A 22,513-nucleotide genomic window follows, 5' to 3' on the forward strand; every position below is an offset into this window, starting at 1 on the left:
CCAGGGGTCACAGTCTAAGGATAAGGGGTAAGCCATTTAGGACAGAGATGAGGAGGAATTTCTTCACCCAGAGAGTGGTGAGCCTGTGGAATTCTCTACCACAGAAGGCAGTGGAGGCCAATTCATTAAATATATTCAAGGAGGAGTTAGATATATTTAAGGCTAAAGGGATATGGGGAGAAAGCAGGGACCAGGTACTGAATTTGGATGATCAGCCATGATCTCATTGAATGGCCTTCTCCTGCTCCTATATTCTATGTTTCTATGAACTGTTCCCATTGGCAGAGGGCACAGATTTAAGGTGATTGGCAAAGGCGACATCAGAAAAAACTTTTTTACGCAGCGAGTGGTTAGGATCTGGAATGCACTGCCTGAAAGGGTGGTCAAGGCAGACTCAATCACAGCTTTCAAAAGGGAGTTGGATAAGTATCTGAAGGAAACTAAATTTGCAGGGCTACGGGGAATGGGCGGGAGGGAGTGGGGCAAGCTGAAGTGTTCTTGCCAAGGGCTTGCACCGGCTGGAAGGGCCGAACAGCCTCCTCCTGCGCTGTAGCCACTCGACTCTGAGAGTCTGTTGTTGTTTTTTTGCTGGAACCCGCGCATGCGTATTGAGTGAGAGCGGCGCGAGATAGACTGGTTTCCAGCAGCGTCACCAGCATCCCGCCGGCGCCCGACCAATGGGAGGGGAGCAAGCGGTGACGCCGGGTCCGCGCGCCGGCGGCTCGGGCTGCGGTGTTCGCGAACGCGCAAGCGCGGCGATCCTGTTGCGTCAGTTCCGGCCCTATCAAACTTGGACTTGTCCCTTTTTCTCTCTCTCTCTCTCTCTCCCTTCTGAAGATGCGGGAGGCGGCAGGGCCCGTGTGAAGAGCGAATGTCCTCCGCCGGACCGGTGGCAACGGCAACTATGGTTAAATTATTCAGGAAATGGTAAGTTGGGGCCAGGCAGGCGATCCTCTCCTCTCACGCTGTTATTTAATGTTTTAAAGATACAACTTTTTCATGGTTGGTGTGTGTGTGTGGGGTGGGGGGTGGGGCGCTGTTTACATTGACCGGTTCACTGACAGCCACTTTGGGTATAGTATCATTCGGCAGACGCTGCTTAAATTTGATGCTCTTATTTCACTTCGAGCTATTTCTACCAATTCGGTGCTCCCCCACACATTTCTTATATCCAGTAAATGTTTGTAGGGGACACTGCCTAAGTTAGTGTTGTTTACATGTCCACCGTCTCCTTTTTTTAAAAGAAGGAGATCAGGCATCTCTCGCCACATCATTAAAAAGAAACCTCATCCAGAAAAATAAAAACGATATTTATATGGGGGACAAAAGCAAACATCAGAAGTTGAGGTTGGGCGGAGGTGCCACGTGAGATCTGCACCTCCCTTGAAATCTTCAAGACTTTCACTGAAAATGTGTCTGGAGCTGAAGTTGGTGTATGTAGTATGAGCAAACTCAACTTGTATACCCTTGTTATCCCACTGTTAAAGTTTAAAATGATTTGGCCTAAGTTTTTTTTTAAATGCTTCAAATTGTCATATCAATATTTTCTAGTGGAACCTCCTCTTACTTCCAACCTTTGAAGTCAAACAGATGCCTAATTGCTGCATTATAGCATAGATTTACCTCTCCTGTAGGCCTCCAGCAACAGAATTCTCATTACCAAAGAAATAAATTTAAATTATATATACTATCTACTAAAATAAAATTCTTTGGCATGCAATATCCAGAAGTTCATGATCATAAGTTGTTCCAGCTTAATTCTAATGGTATTACCAAGCCCCTCATTGGCTTGGGATTGACTACTGTGATTTTCTTTTTATTCATTCATGGGATGTGGGTGTCGCTGGCATTTATTGCTCATCCCTAGTTGCCCTTGAGAAGGTGGTGGTGAGCCACCGCCTTGAACCGCTGCAGTCCGTGTGGTGAAGGTACTTCCACAGTGCTGTTGGGGAGGGAGTTCCAGGATTTTGACCCAGCGACGATGAAGGAACTGCGATATACTGCCAAGTCAGGATGGTGTGTAACTTGGAGGTGATGGTGTTCCCATGCGCCTGCTGCCCTTGTCCTTCTAGGTGGTAGAGGTTGCAGGTTTGGGAGATGCTGCCGAAGAAGCCTTGGCGAGTTGCTGCAGTGCATCTTGTAGATGGTACACACTGCAGCCACGGTACGCTGGTGGTGGAGGGAGTGAATGTTTAAGGTGGTGGATGGGGTGCCAATCAAGCGGGCTGTATTGTCCTGGATGGTGTCGAGCTTCTTGAGTGTTGTTGGAGCTGCACTCATCCAGGCAAGTGGAGAGTATTCCATCACACCCCTTACTTGTGCCTTGTAGATGGTGGAAAGGCTTTGGGGAGTCAGGAGGTGAGACACTCGACGCAGAATACCTAGCCTCTGACCTGCTCTTGTTGCCACAGTATTTATGTGGCTGGCCCAGTTAAGTTTCTGGTCAATGGTGACCCTCCCAGGATGTTGATGGTGGGGGAATTCGGCGATGGTAATGCTGTTGAATGTCAAGGGGCGGTGGTTAGACTTTCGCTTGTTGGAGATAGTCATTGCCTGGCACTTGTATGGCGTGAATGTTACCTGCCACTTATCAGCCCAAACCTGAATGCTGTCCAGGTCTTGTTGCATGCGGGCATGGACTGCTTCATTATCTGAGGAGTTGCGAATGGCACTGAACACTGCAGTCATCAGCGAACATCCCCATTTCTGACCTTATGTTGGAGGGAAGGTTATTGATGAAGCAGCTGAAGGTGGTTGGGCCGAGGACACTGCCCTGAGGAACTCCTTCAGCGATGTCCTGGGGCCAAGATGATTGACCTCCAACCACCACAGCCATTTTCCTTTCTGCTAGGTATGACTCCAGCCAGTGGAGAATTTTCCCCCTGATTCCCATTGACTTCAGTTTTACTAGCGCTCCTTGATGCCACACTCGGTCAAATGCTGCCTTGATCTCAAGGGCAGTCACTCTCCCCTCACCTCTGGAATTCAGCTCCTTTGTCCATGTTTGGACCAAGGCTATAATGAGGTCTGGAGCCGAGTGGTCCTGACGGAACCCAAACTGGCCATCAGTGAGCAGGTTATTGGTGAGTAAGTGCCGCTTGATAGCACTGTCTAAGACACCTTCCATCACTTTGCTGATGATTGAGAGTAGACTGATGGGGTGGTAATTGGCCAGATTGGATTTGTCCTTTTTGTGGACAGGACATACCTGGGCAGTTTTCCACATTCAGATAGATGCCAGTGTTGTAGCTGTATTGGCACAGCTTGGCTAGAGGCACGGCTAGTTCTGGAGCACAAGTCTTCAGCACGACAGCCGGGATGTTGTCGGGGCCCACGGCCTTTGCTGTATCCAGTGTACTCAGCCATTTCTTGATATCACCTGGAGTGAATCGAATTGGCTGCAGACTAGCTTCTGTGATGGTGGGGACCTCAGGAGGAGGCCGATATGGATCATCCACTCGGCACTTCTGGCTGAAGATGGTTGCAAGCGCTTCAGCCTTGTCTTTTGCACTCGTGCTGGGCTCCGCCATCATTGAGGATGGGGATATTCATGGAGCTTCCTCCTCCCGTTAGTTGTTTAATTGACCACCACCATTCATGACTGGATATGGCAGGACTGCAGAGCTTTGATCTGATCTGTTGATTGTGGGATCGCTTAGCTCTGTCTATAGCATGCTGCTTCCGCTTTTTAGCGGCATCCCCAGGTTGGCACCTCATTTTTGGGTACGCGTGGTGCTGCTTCTGACTCCTTATTGAACCAGGGTTGGTCCCCTGGCTTGATGGTAATGGTAGAGTGAGGGATATGCCAGGCCATGAGGTTACAGATTATGGTGGAATATGATTCTGCTGCTGCTGATGGCCCACAGCACCTCATGGATGCCCAGTATTGAGCTGCTAGATCTGTTCTGAATCTGTCCCATTTAGCACGGTGGTAGTGCCACACAACGTGATGGAGGGTGTCCTCAGTGTGAAGACAGGATTTTGTCTCCACAATGACTGTGTGCTGGTCACTCCTACCAATACTGTCATGGACAGATGCATCTGCGACAGGTAGATTGGTGAGGACGAGGTCAAGTAGGTTTTCCCCTCGTGTTGGTTCTCTCACCACCTCACAGGCAGCTATGTCCTTCAGAACTTTTGGACATTGAAGTCCCCCACCCAGAGTACATTTTGTGCCGTTCCTACTCTCGGTGCTTCTTCCAAGTGGTGTTCAACATGGAGGAGTACTGATTCATCAGCTGAGGGAGGGCGGTCGGAGGTTTCCTTGCCCGTGTGACTTGTGACTTCACAGGGTCTGGAGTCAATGTTGAGGACTCCCAGGGCCACTCCTTCCCGACTGTATACCACTGTGCCGCCACCCCTGGTGGGTCTGTCCTGCCGGTGGGACAGGACATACCGAGGGATGGTGATGGAGGAGTTTGGGATATTGGCTGAAAGGTTTGACTAGTCTGTGGGACAGCTCTCCCAATTTTGGCACAAGTCCCCAGATGTTGGTGAGGAGGACTTTGCAGGGTCGACTGTGCTGTTGTCGTGTCTAGCCGGCGCCGAGGTCGATGCCGCGTGGTCCGTCCAGTTTTATTATTATTATTTCTTGTAGTGGATTGTTACAACTGAGTGGCTTGCTAGGCCATTTCAGAGGGCAGTTAAGAGTCAACCACATTGCTGTGGGTCTGGAGTCACATTTAGGCCAGGACAGCAGATTTCCTTCAAGGACATTCTGACAATCAGATAGTTTCACGGTTAGATTTGCTGATACTAGCTTTTATTCCAGATTTATTTAATTAACTGAATTTAAATTCCCCAGCTGCCGTGGTGGGATTTGAACTCGCGTCTCTGGATCATTAGTCCAGGCCTCTGGATCACTAGTCCAGGCCTCTGGATCATTAGTCCAGGCCTCTGGATTACTAGTCTAGTAACATTACCACTCTGTTATCCTATGTGAACCATGGTGGTAATTTCTGACTTTGTACTTCCAGCAGAGAGCCTTGATCACCGGGAGAACATAATGCATAGGATTTTCTGACCATTTAATGGTTAGACATCATGTGCAGCACACCCCTGAATTTCTGATATGGGGGGGAGGGGGGCTCCCCACTGGGAACATTGAAGTTGGAAAATAATCCCAATATTTAGCTTTTTGAACTGCAAAGTAATTCTCTTGCCTGCTCCTATGAATGATCGTTGCTATGATGTTCTCGCATTAGTCTGACAGTTTTCAATTGTTATACTGTCATGTTTCATTTTATCGAGGGCACAGTATATCCTGTTACAAATGAGTGGTTGCAATCTGTTTTTTGCTTCATACAGATGAAAATTCTGTTTGCACGTCTGATGGTGAATGCCCTTCATGTTAATGTTTAAAAGGATTTGGTCTAAAGAGTTTAAGAGCTTTGTTAATTGTAGCTTCCAATTAAGTAATAATGAAATCAACTTTACTTGATATATTAATATTACGGTTGGAATAATATGCTTCTCTCAGCACTATATATCGTAATACCATATCTGTTACTAATGCAGTTATTCAGACTAAACCTCTCGATGCTGTAAGAAGTGTTCTAGCATGGCACTTTCCCTGACATTCCTCCCAAAGATAGCAAACCAAATACACTACGTATTTAGCGCCATAATGATGTCAGATGTTCATTATATACTTCAGTGTGTCGTAAAGTTGGTTTCTTTCATTTTATTTTTGAAAACAGGCAATCCAAAGCATTAGGTTATTCACTATGTCTTTCCTTTTGTTTAATCAAGTACCTGAAGTTAGCCATCCTCCTGCAAAGAGAGGAGAAAAGGTGTAAAACATGTTCACAAATAGCTATGGGGCTCCTTTCCCTTCATTCTGAAGAATACCCCAAATGCAAGGCAGTTGTGCAGCCACAGGATCATTTATTCTAAAGAGAAAGGTTTTATACTCGTACTCTCCTGATTCGATGCTAGGAAGAGTAGATTGCTGCCTAGGGCATTTTCTATGGCTACTTGGCTTGTTAATAGTTTGGAGCTTTGAGTAATTTTTGCTGGACTATAATTTTTCTCGACCCAAGGTTAGCACGTCCCGTAGATAAACTTATGGCTGTTTTGTTCAGCAGGAACTTGATCCAACATCGTGAGTAAACTTTTCATAAAGCAGTGACCTTGAGACTAGGTTAGCAGTAAAACTATACTTGGTTCGAACACAAGACCGCCTCCCCCTTGTTCTTGAAGTAGGTAGCTCTGGATCGAGGTAGACACCTCAATCTTTATTATGTGAAGATGTTCAGTTCCTGAATTGCTGACTAGCACACCCGATGTAGCAATGCTGTCACCATGTTTATTTAGCTTATTGATAGTTCTGTACAGGAAGGATCATACTTAAGCCAATATGCTTTAATGTTGTGCAATAGGCACATGAGAAGAGATAGAGTAAACTAGGCCTGTATTCTCTTGAATTCAGCAGAATGAGAGGGGATCTCATTGAAGCATACAAAATTATTACAGGGCTTGATAGGGTGGATGCAGGAAGAATGTTTCCCTTGGCTGGGGAGTCTAGAACCAGGGGCCACAGCCTCAGGATAAAGGGTAGGCCATTCAGGACTGAGATGAGAAGAAATTTCTTCACACAGAGGGTGGTGAATCTTTGTAATTCTCTACCCCAGAGGGCTGTGGAGGCTCAGTCATTGGGTATATTCAAAACAGAAGTCGATAGATTTCTGACTAGTAGGGGCATCAAGGGATATGGCGATAGGGCTGGTGAATGGAGTTGAGGCAGAAGATCAGCCAGGATCTCATTGAATGGCAGAGCAGGCTCGAAGGGCCGAATGGCTGACTCCTGCTCCTATTTATGTTCTTATAGGCATCTTTGGTGATGTTCTTAATTCATTTATATTGCTATGACCATTACCAATGCCAGTACATTTCAGATACAATATAGCTCAAAATGATTTCTCCGGATACAACCCAAATCTGGAAGGGCAAAAATCTATAACTGTACTGTGTGTTTGTCACAGTTCAAGTGGACATAGTACAAAAAAATTAACATGCGTTCAGTTTAACTGGAATCCTGCTTGATTGATGTAAACAATGGTTTTGACAATTTCGCATGCGTCCACACACTAATGTACTTTACTGAAATCTTAGTCACAACGCTGGATCCCTTAACAAAAACAGGAAATGCTGGAAATACTCAGTAGGTCAGGCAGAATCTGGGGAAAAACAGGAACCATTCAATGTTTCAGGCCTTATGGGTTTTGGGGGCTGAAACTTCGACGGACTCTTGTTTTCCCAGATGTTGTCTGACCAGCTGAGTATTTCTGGTATTTTCTGTTACTCTTTTCAGATTTCCAGCATCTGCAGTGTTTTGTTTATTTGGTTACTGTCCATTCCATTGTATGCATCTGCGGTTTCTGCATGGCTTTGCTGTTGAAAAGGACCGCCTTGCGGTTTCATCCTTCAGACTTCGCAGTTTGATGACAGGGTGGGGATTGATATGACAGTAGAATCTTGGCCTAGGGTCTCCTTCTCATTCTTCCCGAGCTGATGCAGCCTCTATAGACATTACGTTTCATGGTGAGAGCTTTGCATCTAGTCCATTTCCAGTCAGTTGAGTTTGAACTCTCGGATTTAGCAGCCTGTGATTCTTTAGCATGAGCATATGGCAACCTTCGTTTGTCCTGAATGAAATCTTATCTAAAGAAACCAAGATGAAGGCCCGAGGGCAGGCACCACCAAGATTTAAGAGAGTAAAAGCTAAAGGTTCGTTATCTTTACATGCTGCATTCATGAACTTTTATTTTGATGCCATCTTGTATTTTAAATGGATCGACAAGAATGTTAAAGTAGCAAAGACAGGGAACTGAGCAGCATGTGTTAAGTAAGAAAGAACGTTTATTTATAAAGATCCTTTTCATCCCCCAAAGCACTTCAGTGAATTGCTTTTGTAATCGTCAACCTTTTGTAGGCAGATGTGCCAGCGAATTTGTGCACAGCAAGGTCCTACAAATAGGACATCAGATAAATGACCAGCTAACCTCTCTATGGGGTCTTGGTTAAGAGGTGAATATTGGCCAGGGCATTGCCAATGCTCCCTCTAATTTTTTTTTTGGGTGCGCTGTCCATTTAACGGGCTGTGCGGCCCATTCGAATTTCCGCACATGCGCGGTTTTTCCATTGAAACATCAGTGAGCAGCCTGTGTGGGACCTCCGGACCGCTCCGCTGCCGCTCAGCATAACGGGAACATTGGACACTGGGAGATCTCCCGATACGGTCTTGGCTTAACATCTCATCCGAAAGATAGCCAGTCAGATAGTGCAGCACTACCTCAGTGTTTCTGTGAAGTGTCTCCCTATCTTATGTTCAAGCTCAAGCCCTGGAATGTGATTTGAACCCAGAGGTGAGCGTGTGCCCAGCTGAACCACACTGACAGCCGGTGTGCCAGAAATAGTGCAGAGAGAAATTTTAAAGTGGTAGAATGCCAGTAGATGAGGCTAATTTATCACTTTTGCTCTTATCTGTGTGTAGTAGCCAGTGAATTTGTTTTAAATAAACTGCTCTGTAAACGCAGTTGGGCTGATTTTGGTCACTGTCTCCCTATTTGCACTCGACAACAGGATGGTAGCGGGTGGAAAATGGAGTTTAATTTCCACCCGCCCAGTTAACGCTGCTCGGAGAACCCTGGTGGAGATCCTTCCTGGCGGCCAGGGCTGCCATCTGAAACCGGTGGGAGCCTCGGGAATATTGTAAATGCAAAATGGAGCCGTGTGATACCATGCCAATGCAATTTCCTCACCTTGCTTTCCGTCTAATGCCACGTTCTGCTCCCACCCGCAAACCATGTGCGGTGCAAGTTCTGAGGCGGTCATTTCAAATGGTATTTGAAGCGATCCTCAGCTGCCTGCAGGCATATTTCTTGCATTAGCTTGTCGGTATTTTGACATTAAAGTTATTGCATTTGTCATTGTAGGTTCTGAACTGTAAAGGGACTTCTGGCATTACTGTTGTTTCAGAATAGGGGCACTTCTAGGTGACTGATGCCTTGTTTAACACATTCGTCACTTGCCCCATGGACATCCTGAAGCAGAAGGGCGGGACTCGGGTGTTCACATGAATTGCAGGATTTGCCCAAATCCAAGGGGTTTTTGCACCCACGTCGCCTTGCGGGCTCCTTCACACAGTAGAACTGTCTTCTTGAATCACATTTAATTAATGTTCAACTGGTGTGCGTGGACTGGCAGCACATCATGCAGGTCCATGTCCGCTTTCCTGGCAACTGCCGTGATGTTTTTTGTATTGTATCACTCACCCATTCTCCCACTGTTTGTCTCTGTGCAGCACACTAAAGGCTGGCTGCTTGGAGAGGAGGGCTATCCTCGGCACACCTGGTTTATGACCTCTCTTAGGAATCCAATGTCAGCAGCAGAACTTCACAACAATCCGATCATTGAGTCAACTAAAGCCCTCATTATTCAGACCATTAGAGTCCGCAAACAACAATTCAGATGTCTGAGCCAACCTAGTACCCTCCTGCAATGCAGCCCAGTAGACTGTACCTTATTGTGCTGCGCTGTATGCTGCATGAGGACAATATATGAAGTCACCATTGTGGAGGGCCTTCAGCGTGATGAGGGAGAGTACACTGATGGCGAGGAAGCAGGAGTGGTCTAACCATTGCAAGCAGTCAGAGCTGTTCGGCAGCAGCTAATTAAAGAGGGCTTTGGCTGAGCAATCTGTGTTCCCTTGCATTAACATTCATGTCCAACATATGTCCCAGTCCGTCCATGCCACCATCGGCATCTGCCCAAATACTAAAATTACTATTCACGTGACCCAACACTGCAAGATCAACGGCTACTACAGGAACCCCCTCCGCGTACACAGTTTGCAAATTACATTGTGATTTTAATGGCTTGCATACTATTTGTCACCCCGATGCGAGCCCCGTTTTTCGGACGAGTCGTTAAACCGAGGCTCCGTCTGCCCCCTCGGGTGGACATAAAAGATCCCACGGCACTATTCGAAGAAGAGCAGGGGGGTTCTCCACGGTGTCCTGGCCAATATTTATCCCTCACCGCCATCACTAAAAACAGACTATCTGGTCATTATCACATTGCTTTTTGTGGGACCTTGCTTTGCACAAATTGGCTGCCGTGTTTCCTACATTACTACAGTGACTACACTTCAAAAAGTACTGCATTGGCTGTAAAGCGCTTTGGGGCGTCCTGAGGTTGTGAAAGGCCCTATATAAATGGTAGTTTTTTTTTCTTGGTGCCTGTGTAAAGTATTCTTTATTGCTTCAACAAGGTGCTTCCCCAATGGCTGCAACCTAGCAGGAGGTAGGTTGCTATGGCTCAATCCAGGGCTCATGTAATGTTGTTGATCAGTGAACTGTAGGAGCGCTGGACTGAGAGGGCCCGTCTGCAGAGTGCAACAACTTGCTGGCTGCGGGACCAGTCTGGCCTAGCCTGCTTTCTGGCACCAGGGTGGGTATTGCTTCTCGGGGGTTGCAAGGGTACAGAAATGTTACTGTGAGCTGGCAGTATTTTCCATTCCCATTGCATAGCTGCCACTGCTACTGATCTGCAGGAGAGCAGACCAGGAGCTCCGTGATCTGAGTGAAGCCCCTATCCATTTGATCTCCAAACCTGTCCCAAGGCAGAGAAGGTGGTTGAACCCAGAGCTTGCATGGTTCCAATATGAGTGTTCCTGAGAGATGCTATTGCTGCTGTAGGGACGGGGATGCTCCGCTACAATGGGCGTCAGGGTGACTTGGCTCTTCCCTTGGCCTTCTTTGACACTTCCACCTGATCCTGCTGTGCTAGTGCTTGGCGTGATGAGAGCGAGCGACAGTGCATCATCAGCAGCCTGTCCGGCGTTGGTGTCCAAGTCTTATGACTGACCTAGAAAAAAGAGGGAGAAGGATCAGAGCGAGAATGTAATTTTGATGGTAAGCACTTGCCAGATCACCGGCAGCACTATGCCACACCAGCTTGTGCTCAGATGAGTGAGTGCCTGACTGAAAGACTCCAGTAGAATGACGCAAGGCAGAGAAGGAGCCATCAAACCCTGCTGTGACAGGCCTCCAAAGACTGCTGTGCCTTCTCAGTATGTCAACGATGGCCTCTTTCATAGGGATGAGTGTTTGCAGACTGGCTGCACCTTCCTCCTGCTGTGTGCCGTCTTCTCCTGCAAGATGAGTGGAAGTGTGTAAATGTGTGCCCTGGGCAAGAGCTTTCAACCCTCACCATGTGATGAACCAGCATACCATTGTGTGCATGATGAGAGGCAGCAAGAGTGACCAAAGGGAGACATTGTTGTGAGGGTGCTTTCGAGAGTGCGAGTGAAAGCAGAAAGGAGGTGCACGAAGGCTTCCCCCTTGATTTGTGGACAGGTATGGAAGTGGGAAAGGGAGTTTTGATTGTGCAGAAGGAATGAGATGTGAGGGGGGAGTCTTGCCTCTGCACCGCAGCCAGGTCCTGCAGGACAATGCTGCTCACGTTCACGTGCTGACTGTTGCCGTCTGAGGGAAGATGACTACTTTCCTCTGACCAACGTGCTCCTCCAGCATTTCCACCGCTGCATCGGAAAATCTTGGAGCCCTGCTGAAACGCCCCCAGACATCTTCCTGCAGCTCCACAGCACCACTTCCCTTTTTTGGCTACAAAAAACACTTCCCTTTAAGCTGCTGTAACCCCTTAAAAGCTTGTAGCAGTGACCAATTTCCTGCTTACTCTTTGATGAGCACCTATTGGTGTAGGGGTTACGGGGATCGGGTGGGATATGTGTCGGTGCAGGCTTGATGGGCTGAAATGGCCTCTATCTGCACTGTGGGGTTTCTGTGATTCTGTGAACCACATATCGCAGTGGCAGCTCCCCTACCGTATGCAAATTAGTGGCGGCCAGAGACTGGGAAAGATCGAATGCTGACTTTTAGATGCCCATTGCTCTCTCCCTGTCCAGCAACTGTCAGTTTCACACCAGGAGGCCACAATTGATCCCAGTTTTTTTTGACCGATGATTGATTTTTTGATGATTTGGGTGGGCGCGTGTGCCGTGAGGAGAATGCAGAGAAACTCCAGTATGATTTGGACAGGCTGGGTGATTGGGCAGATGCATGGCAGATGCAGTATAGTGTGGATAAATGCGAGGTTATCCACTTTGGTGGCAAAAACAGGAAGGCAGATTATTATCTGAACGGCAACAGATTGGGAGAAGGGGAAGTGCAACGAGACCTGGGTGTCCTTGTGCACCAGTCGCTGAAGGTAAGCATGCAGGTGCAGCAGGCGGTTAAGAAGGCAAATGGTATGCTGGCCTTCATAGCGAGAGGGTTCGAGTACAGGAACAAGGATGTCTTGCTGCAGTTGTACAGGGCCTTGGTGAGACCACACCTTGAGTATTGTGTGCAGTTTTGGTCGCCTTATCTGAGGAAGGATGATGTTGCCATGGAGGGAGTGCAGCGAAGATTCACCAGACTGATACCTGGGATGGCAGGAATGACATATGGAGAGAGATTGGGTCGATTGGGCTTATATTCGCTAGAGTTTAGAAGAATGAGAGGGGATCTCATTGAAACGTATAAAATTCTAACAGGACTAGACAGATTAGATGCAGGAAGGCTGTTCCCGATGGTGGGAGAGTCCAGAACCAGGGGTCACAGTCTAAGGATAAGGGGTAGGCCATTTAGGACTGAGATGAGGAGTAATTTCTTCACCCAGAGAGTGGTGAACCTGTGGAATTCTCTACCACAGAGGACAGTTGAGGCCAATTTATTAAATATATTCAAGAAGGAGTTAGATATATTTCTTAAGGCTAAAGGGATCAAGGGATATGGGGAGAAAACAGGGACAGGGTACTGAATTTGGATGATCAGCCATGATCGCATTGAATGGCGGAGCAGGCTCGAGGGGCCGAATAGCCTACTCCTGCTCCTATCTCCAGAAAAATACTATTAAATTGAAAGAATGACTGTTCACAATAGTCAGCTCATGTCCATTATTCCTCGTGAATAGCAAATTGCTATTGTCATTATAGTTTTGAAAATATTTAAATATTTGTCCCATTCTAGTCAAATGGAAAATGGTGCTTTGGTCAGTTGCTCCAGATACTCATATTTTTAATGAAGCCGATTTCATTTTACAAGAACAGTGGGAAATCTAGGTGCTTTATTTTTATGGAAGATGAGCAAAGCACATAGCAGTAGTTGAATCCTGGGATTCTGATGGCGTTCTAAATGCGAGAGTGCTGCTTGAACTGGTTACGGTGTCGTCAGAAACTAGAGCTGCAATTATTTGTTTTACCGATCTTTCCGTAAATTTTTATAATCTATACGAGGTAGTGTTTATAATTAAAGCAGTTGCCTCAGCTGCTGTTGAAAATAACTGGAGCAGAGTTTGCAATCGCAAATGACATGGACAGGATAATGCCGATAAGATTGATGTTGAAACACCAGCTGTATAAAAACAAGTGACAAGGTAATTGCTCATAGCAATACTTTTCTTATGATAACAGAAACTAACAAAGAACCAATTATTGCAGTTGAATAAAATCTGTGTTTTTTTTTGCAGAGAAACTCTGCCTGTGAAAATACTTTCAGCACGGCTGATGGGGCCGCATGGCGCACAATTGTTTTTTCACCCCATCCCCACAATATTTGGGCAGAAGTTTTAACCTGTTCTACATGTAGTTATGTGTTGCAACATTAACTACAGACATAATATGCTCTCTTGTGTTTCACAGGTATATTGTCACATGGCCATATGGAGAGAAAGGACTTTAATGCATGGCTTGAAACCCTCTCCAGCACATTTATCACCCTGACAGAGTCCCAGAAAAATGAGACCCTGGACCACCTGATCAGCTTGAGTGGGGCTGTCCAGTTGAGGCACCTCTCCAACAATCTGGAGACACTTCTGAAACGAGACTTCCTCAAACTGCTTCCGCTAGAGCTTAGTTTTTATCTGTTGCAATGGCTTGACCCACCAACCCTACTCAATTGCTGCCTAGTCTGTAAGCAGTGGAATAAGGTGATCAGTGCCTGCACTGAAGTTTGGCAGGAAGCCTGTCGAAGCTTAGGCTGGCAGATTGATGATACGATTCAGGACACACTGCACTGGAAGAAGATTTATCTGAAGGCAGTTAGAAGGATAAAACAGTTACAGGACAAAGAAGCCTTTGAGACCTCCTCTTTAATTGGCCACAGTGCTAGAGTGTATGCTCTTTATTATAAAGATGGATTGTTGTGTACAGGTCAGTATAACAAAAGATCACCGTTCCAAGAACATCTGGAAATAAAAGCACATGCAACATATAATTTGTGCAAAGTTTATCTCTGCTAAACATGTGGCTTCTACTGAAACAACAACCGTAAAATCAAGGAGTAAATTATTCGCTGGATTTTATAGTCGGAAATAAAGATGTTGTTTTACCTTGTACAGGAAACTCTCTTTTTACCGGCACCTAAATAACCGGAAATCTCTCTTAACCGGCAAAATTCAGGAGTAGGTTCAGGTAAGTTTTACTGTATATTAGTGGCCGTGTAACCGGGGTTCCTGGATCTGTGGCCGTGTAACCAGGGTTCCTGCACCTGTTGCCATGCAACAGGGACGCCTGGATCTGTGGCTGTGTACGGGGCTCTCGTACCTTAGTAAGTATACCTCTCTGTAATCCGGACTTTTTGATCAACCGGCACCACGCTGGTCCTGTCGGTGCCGGATAAAAAAGAGTTTCCTGTACTGTATTCTTCCCATCCTAACCCTTTCTCCCAGGTGTTAGCTGCCACATAGCCTCTCCTTCAGTCAAGAGGACAGGCTGGTCTGTGCTTCAGTTCTGTCGACATCTGCTGCCCAGTTGGTTTTTGTTTGTTGGGAAGTAGGCGAGTCACCATGTTCGGAATTCTCTTCATCGTTTTATTCTTTTCTCCCCTTTCTTCCACCCAATAAAGCCAGCACAGATGGCGATGGACTCTGCCCAGCCACCTGGCTGAGTATTCGCGTGACTGCCAACCTTGGGAGTCATGTGACTGCTAATGAGCTTCAGAAATCCTGCGCTCAGGGTCACCAACCTGCCTCTTTCAGTTGTGACTGGTGGTGGTTGTCATTAACCTTTCTTGGTATTCGCCGGGTATGCCAAAGTCTTCTCTAGACAAGGATGAGATGTAAACCGCATCAAATGTCACATTAACATTTTTCAGATTAAAATGAGTGAGAAATAGCTTTAGAATTCTGCAGGTGTAATGACCTCACCAGCATTGCTTGATTTTAACCAAAACAAGTTTGATCTGTTTATATTTTTGTTTTTGGGCTGTTTTCAGCGTGTAATCCAATGCGGTTTGTGTGGGTTTGGTGTGTGCTCCACTTGTCATTGATACGAGTTCGTAAAGTGTCTAGTATATTATTAGATTAATGGTCTCTTTGCTGAATAGACACTTGGGACGATCTAATATTCCCTTCTACACAGTGCTATTTAGAGTGAACACACGTGCTCTCTACAGAAACTGAATCTGGAGCACTAACCAAAACAAATTAGATTCTCCTTCACAGTCCAAAACAACTCTGATCAAGCATTGAGCTTTTTTTCTCCTCAAAATAATTCTGCTTCAGTTATGTAGTTGCAGGTAATGTAAGTAAAGGGTGCCTATTTTTTGTTGAGGCCACATCTTTTACTTTGCATTGGCGGGCTATGAGTAAAGGCCCAGGGACGCACTGAGCAGTAGGTCCTCTGAGGGTCAAGGGTGAGGGGTAGGATGTAAGTGACCTAAACTCTATTCGGCGTACAATTGATTGACTGCAACTTTAAAAACTAACTTTAGCTATGTTAATAGAGGTAATTTTATGGTGGAAAATACAGCAGCTGTAAGTGCTCCACTTAGTATTGTTCTCCACTTGTGCTATATGTAAAGGTCCTTTTGTGTATATCATGCTTTGAGACTGCTTATTGTATAGGCTCAGTTTGTCTATTCCTTACATCATGAGTCTCTGACTATACTTTAACTAGCTGCTAATACAAATTTAATGTAACTGGGAAAATGTAGATAATGATGTATATTTAAAGGTGATTCAAAACTGCCATTTATCAGCTGCTTCTGGTTAGAGGTCCAGATTCAGTATCTATATAGAGTACAGTCCTCTAAATAAAGTTAACTAGAGGGCAATCTTTTAGCTCTGCTTACACTCCCTTGGGCTGAATGTAATGTTGGGTTGCAAGTCTAGCTGGGGTTTGAATGTGTTCAAGTTAGAGAGACCTGCCACTTCAGAATATTACATCTCTTGCAGAAATTGGAGATAATGAAAATGAATACCTAATCTACTTGTGTTTTTGTAATTTGATATTTATCACTGCATTGTGTAGTCGCTGTATATTCTGCACAGTACTGAAAAGATTAGTGAATTCATTTTTTTTTTTTTAACTGCAGGCTCTGATGATCTATCTGCCAAACTCTGGGATGTTTGTACTGGTCAGTGTATATATGGGATCCAGACTCACACATGTGCTGCAGTGAAGTTTGATGAACAGAAACTAGTTACCGGATCGTTTGATAATACAATAGCCTGCTGGGACTGGAGCTCGGGCGCCAAAACCCAAAACTTCCGGGGTCATACAGGGGCAGGTAGTGAATGACAAAATATCTTCGTAGATAATCGTATCAACGCTCCTGCTACATGCCCTTCATAGTAAATTTGCAGTGAAATTGCAAGTGGCTGTTAAATTCGGCTGTCTGCCAACACCCCATTGTAATACAGGAAACTTTCTGGTATCCGGCACTGACGGGACCGAGCTGGTGCCGTTAGATCAAAACTGCCGTATAAACCAGCGGCAATGTTAAAACATACAGAGCTTATCAGCTCCGTTTGAATCAACAAACCCTGTTGCTTAGCAACAGCTTCAAAACAGTCGGCTGCAGCTGCAAGCGTCTCTAGCTGAAGCTGTTGCTTAGCTACAGATCTTGCAGAGCCGGACTTGGGGGGGAAAAAAGAGCAACGAGAAGTAAGAAAACTTATAGAAAACGGCTCCTGAATTTTGCCGGTAGATAGAGCTTTCCGGACTTTTAACTTCCGGTTAAATGAAAGTTTCCTGTACCTGACCTACTATGATCTCTAACTTAGCAAACACATAGTTCCCCTAATAACAGAAACCCTATAAAGAACCTTTGTTGCAACAAGGGTGTATGTCGATTGTATTTTTTTATCGTATGGCTCCAAAAAATTCTGACACTTTTTTTTCTTTCTACTCACTTCTTGTGAGAAGCATATAACCTCTATGTGGGGTCTTCCCCCCCCCCCCCCCCCCCAAACACTAGCTGACATCTGTCATTTCATACACTCAATTCCAAGCACAAATCCTCGTCACTTACCACAGGCTTTACCTGAGCCAGTGCACTCATTTGTTGCTTTTCAAGTTGGCGACCAAAATGAGTGTTGTAATTTTAGTATTTATTCACAGTTTAAGAGCCTTTGCATTGTCATCTGATGTTTTGCTCTCCCAAAATATCTTATGATGTAGTTTTGAGGCCCCAGTGCCACTAGGACAAGTAAAGAAACACAAGATGGGTCTCGAGGAGCTGTAAATGGCAACTATTAAGCCCAAATGTTCAATTTACCAGCTTATGACTTCTATTGAGTTTAGTGAATTCTTTCCCTGGCTACAGGTTTCATTCACTCCCTTGCATCAATCCCACAATCTCATCATCTCTACCAAATTGCCACTGCGAGTTGAAAGTCCCTTGCATCCTAACTGGAACCTACCCATTCTGATTATAGAGTTAACCTTACCAGTTGTTGGACGTAACACTGAAAATAAAACTGGTACCAGTAAAAGGGCCACAGTGAATAATACATGTGCTGAATTATGCTAAAGTAGTATAAGCAGTGACTAGAAAGGTTGTCTAGTTTTCTTGATCTGACCCAACCCTCTTCTTCCCTCCCCTAGGACCCACAGGTTCAACTATCTTCACCTACACCCCTCCCTGATAATGCATATGGAACAGGCACAAATGTTATGGAAAGCATTGTTTAAGGACATGTTTTCCTGGCACTTAAGGACATTTTTTGTTTGTTGGCTCTGAAATGTGGTCAGTTCTAATGTCATAATTTTCTCTTTAGTTTTCAGTGTTGATTATAGTGATGAGCTAGATATCCTGGTCAGTGGGTCTGCAGATTTCACTGTGAAAGTCTGGTCATTGTCAACAGGGATATGCTTGAACACACTCACTGAACACACTGAATGGGTGACTAAGGTACTATGTGCCAGCTTTTACTTGCAAAGCTGCTTTTGTTTGTTCTGTTTTATTAATTAAATTTGTTACAATATGAAAATGGCCCCAACTCTGACTTACCATTTGCTGTGTAAGAATGTATACGTTTGATTAATTTTTATATCTACTGTGATATTGGTACTGGGAATAGAACACTTTCTACCACTTGCATTCAGTGTCAGTGTCAGACACATTGTAAAGCTCCCTTGTATCTTGCCACAGGAATGTCCCTTGGAAAAGCCAATTAACTGGTGTAAATGTTTCCATCATTCATTCATGCAATCCCTTTAATTGAACTCGTCCACTTGCAGACGAGGGACTGGGTTGCTGCTGCCAAAGTTCAAGAGTTGAGGTTGGTTTTGAAACTCTTAAACCCAGAAGTAAAAGGACAAGATACTTATTCCTCTATGTCGCCATATCCTCTTCCTTTTCTCTTTTTTATGTACCTAGTCATTATCATACCTGGCACCTTGATCAAAAGAAATCACTTCATCTAAATGGACCTGTCAAACGGAAACCATATGACGTGTGCTATCTCAATACTTACTGACTATTCAGACTTCTGTACTCTCGCCAGTGTTGTGAATTTTGTTAAATGTGAGGCTTCAGGTCATAACTTACATAGTTGACTGGTGAACTGAAGACGTCAGCTGCAGCAGTCTTGCTGTTGCATAGTCCTAGGCAATTGTGAAATTTGGAGAGACTTGGCAAAACCTAATATTCAGTGTGTGGGATTGGAGTTTTACCACTACGAAAGTGTTAATTATTGCGTTTGATAAGAAATTGAATAGTGTTTAATGTCCGACAAGCTCAGAGTGGAACCTGGCCCAGTCATGCACGTGTGCCTTTTAAGTAAGTTTGGCTAAGTTAAATGTGAAACAATATCAAATACAATCACTTTTTAACTGTAATGGGTGTAGTAAACATTAGTGGGAGTGGTATATAGACCTCCAAACAGTAAGGCGGAGGTTGGGGGTGGCATTAAAAGGGAAATTAAAGAAGTGTGCAATAAGGGCACAGCAGTCATCATGGGTGACTTTAATCTACATATAGATTGGGCCAACCAAATTAGTAATAATTCTGCGGAGGAGGAATTCCTGGAGTGTTTACGGGATGGTTTCCTGGACCAATATGTCGAGGAACCAACCAGAGATCAGGCCATCTTAGACTGGGTATTATGTAACGAGAAAGGATTAATTAGCAATCTTGTTGTACGAGGCCCCTTGGGTCGGAGCGATCATAATATGATCGAATTCTTCATTAAGATGGAGAATGAAGTAGTTGACTCAGAGACTGGGGTCCTCAATTTAAATAAAGGAAACTACGATGGTCTGAGGAGCGAGTTGGGTAGGATTGATTGGGGAATGGCACTCAAAGGGTTGACGGTGGATAGGCAATGGCAAACATTCAAAAACCGAATGGATGAGCTACAGAATTTGTTCATCCCAGTTTGGCATAAAAATAAAACAAAAAAGGTGACTCAACCATGGCTAACAAGGGACATTAGGGATAGCATAAGATCCAAGGAGAGGACATATAAATTGGCCAGAAAAAGCAATAATCCTGAGGATTGGGAGCAGTTTAGGATTCGACAAAGGGATTAATTAAGAAAGGGAAAATAGAATGAGAGTAAGCTTGCAGGGAACATAAAAACTGACTGTAAAAGCTTTTATAGATATGTGAAGAGAAAAAGATTGCTGAAGTCAAGCGTAGGTCCCTTGCAGTCAGAATCAGGGGAATTTATAATGGGGAACAAAGAAATGGCAGACCAACTAAATACATATTTTGGTTCTGTCTTCACAAAGGAGGACACAAATAACCTCCCAGAGATGCCGGGGAACATAGGGTCTGATGAAAGGGTGGAACTGAAAGAAATCAGTATTTGTAGGGAAATGGTGTTAGGAAAATTGATGGGACTGAAGGCTGATAAATCCCCAGGGCCTGATAATCTACATCCTAGGGTACTTAAGGAAGTGGCCCTAGAAATAGTAGATGCATTGCTGGTCATTTTCCAGAACTCGATAGACTCTGGAACAGTACCCACGGATTGCAGGGTAGCTAATGTTACCCCACTATTCAAAAAAGGTGGTAGAGAAAAAGCGGGGAATTATAGACCGGTGAGCCTGACGTCGGTAGTGGAGAAAATGCTAGAGTCCATTATAAAAGATGTAATAGCAGAGCACTTGGAAAGCAGTGACAGGATTGGACAAAGTCAACATGGATTTACAAAAGGTAAATCGTGCTTGACTAATCTACTGGAATTCTTTGAGGATGTAACTGGTAAAATAGATAAGGGAGAACCAGTGGATGTGGTGTATTTGGTCTTTCAGAAGGCTTTCGATAAGGTCCCGCATAAGCGATTAGCGTGTAAAGTTAAGGCACATGGGATTGGGGGCAAGGTATTGACTTGGATAGAGAACTGGTTGGCGGACAGAAAGCAGAGTTGGAATAAACGGGGTGTTTTCCGAGTGGGAGGCAGTGACTAGTAGGGTACCGCAGGGATTGGTCCTTGGGCCCCAGCTGTTCACAATATATATTGATCTGGACGAGGGAATTGGATGTAATATCTCCAAATTTGCAGATGACACAAAGCTGGGTGGGAGGGTATACTGTGAGGAGGATGTCATGAAACTCCAGTACGATTTTGACAGGTTGGGTGACTGGGCAGAAACATGGCAAATGCACTATAATGTGGATAAATGTGAGGTTATCCACTTTGGTGGCAAAAACAGGAAGGCAGATTATTATTTGAATGGCAATAGATTGGGAGAAGGGGAAGTGCAACGTGACCTGAGTGTTATTGTGCACCAGTCGCTGAAGGTAAGCCTGCAGGTGCAGCAGGCGGTTAAGAAGGCAAATGGTATGTTGGCCTTCGTAGCAAGAGGGTTTGAGTACAGGAACAAGGATGTCTTGCTACTGTTGTACAGGGCCTTGGTGAGACCGCACCTTGAGTATTGTGTGCAGTTTTGGTCGCTTTACCTGAGGAAGGACGTTCTTGCCATGGAAGGAGTGCAGCGAAGATTCACCAGGCTGATACCTGGGATGGCAGGAATGACGTATGAGGAGAGATTGTGTCGATTGGGCTTATACTCACTGGAGTTTAGAAGATTGAGAGGGGATCTCATCGAAACCTATAAAATTCTGTCAGGCCTGGACAGACTAGATGCAGGAAGGATCTTTCTGATGGCCGGGGAGTCCAGAACCAGGGGTCATAGTCTAAGGATAAGGGGTAAGCCATTTAAGATTGAAATGAGGAGGAATTTCTTCACCGAGAGTGGTGAACCTGTGGAATTCTCTGCTACAGAGGGCAGTGGAGGCCAGTTCATTAAATATATTCAAGAAAGAGTTGGATATATTTCTTAAGGCTAAAGGGATCAAGGGATATGGGGAGAAGGCAGGGATAGGGTACTGAATTTGGATGATCAGCCATGATCTCATTGAATGGCGGAGCAGGCTCGAATGGCCGACTCCTGCTCCTATCTTCTATGTTTCTATTGGAATTGGTGTATAGTGAGCCTCGTAAAATGGATGTTGTTCAATATTGGTTGAATGGATTTCTGATTCATACAGTTTGACTTCATTTTAAGTGCACCTCTTAAAAATTTATTTATACATAATTGGATCACATTGATGGATTTCAGGAAGTAGCTCCAATATTTTTTGACAAATTGATTGTCAAATAAGTGTGTGTGAAATTCATTGATGGGCAGTGTCTGATGATCTGGTGGCATCTTGGTGAACGATTCTGCAGTCTTTGTTTAAAATCACAAGATAGAGGATAATTTTACAATTATTATACATGAAGGGACCTTGAGTCCAAGCTGTTCATCTTCTTAAGACTAGTTACAGTTTTGATGATCCTAATGTGTCTCCCCCTGTCTGTACTTAAACCTGTTTTCTTTCTTAATGTAGGTGGTTTTACAGGTCAGCCAGGTAGAATCCGTGATGCACAATCCAGGGGACTATATTCTATTAAGTGCCGATAAATATGAAATCAAGGTAATTTTTTTTTTTTTAAAGGAAAAACAAACTCCTTCCCCCCCCCCCCCCCCCTCTCTCTCTCCCATAGCTCTTTACTAATTAATCAGTCTTTGCAGCATTCCTCTGAGATTTCTGGTCTCTTGCGCATCCCCCATTTCCTACGTCCACCATTGGCGGCCATGCCTAGGCTCTAAGCTTTGGAATTTCCTCCCTAAACCTCTGCGCCTCTCTGCCGCTCTCTCCTTTAGGACACTCCTTAAACCCAAGCTTTTCGTCACCTGTCATAATGTATCTTTATGGCTTGGTGCCAGATT

The 22,513-nt window shown here is 44.9% G+C and overlaps 1 protein-coding gene across 1 annotated transcript in view; it reads left to right on the forward strand.

The window, feature by feature from the left end:
- Positions 1–674: 674 nt before the first annotated feature.
- fbxw2 (F-box and WD repeat domain containing 2) overlaps positions 675–22,513 on the forward strand; it is a 31,428-nt gene continuing 9,589 nt past the window's right edge. Inside the window, exons 1-5 of the mRNA XM_085965600.1 lie at positions 675–927; positions 13,706–14,215; positions 16,380–16,574; positions 18,067–18,200; positions 22,131–22,217. Of these exons, the coding sequence (XP_085821726.1) occupies positions 678–927; positions 13,706–14,215; positions 16,380–16,574; positions 18,067–18,200; positions 22,131–22,217 (1,176 nt within the window). The 5' untranslated portion in view covers positions 675–677. The remainder of the gene's footprint in view (positions 928–13,705; positions 14,216–16,379; positions 16,575–18,066; positions 18,201–22,130; positions 22,218–22,513) is intronic.

Source organism: Somniosus microcephalus, chromosome 23, assembly GCF_052327205.1.
Source record: "Somniosus microcephalus isolate GS21.2 chromosome 23, FLI_Smic_1.0, whole genome shotgun sequence".
Lineage (NCBI taxonomy): Eukaryota > Metazoa > Chordata > Chondrichthyes > Squaliformes > Somniosidae > Somniosus > Somniosus microcephalus.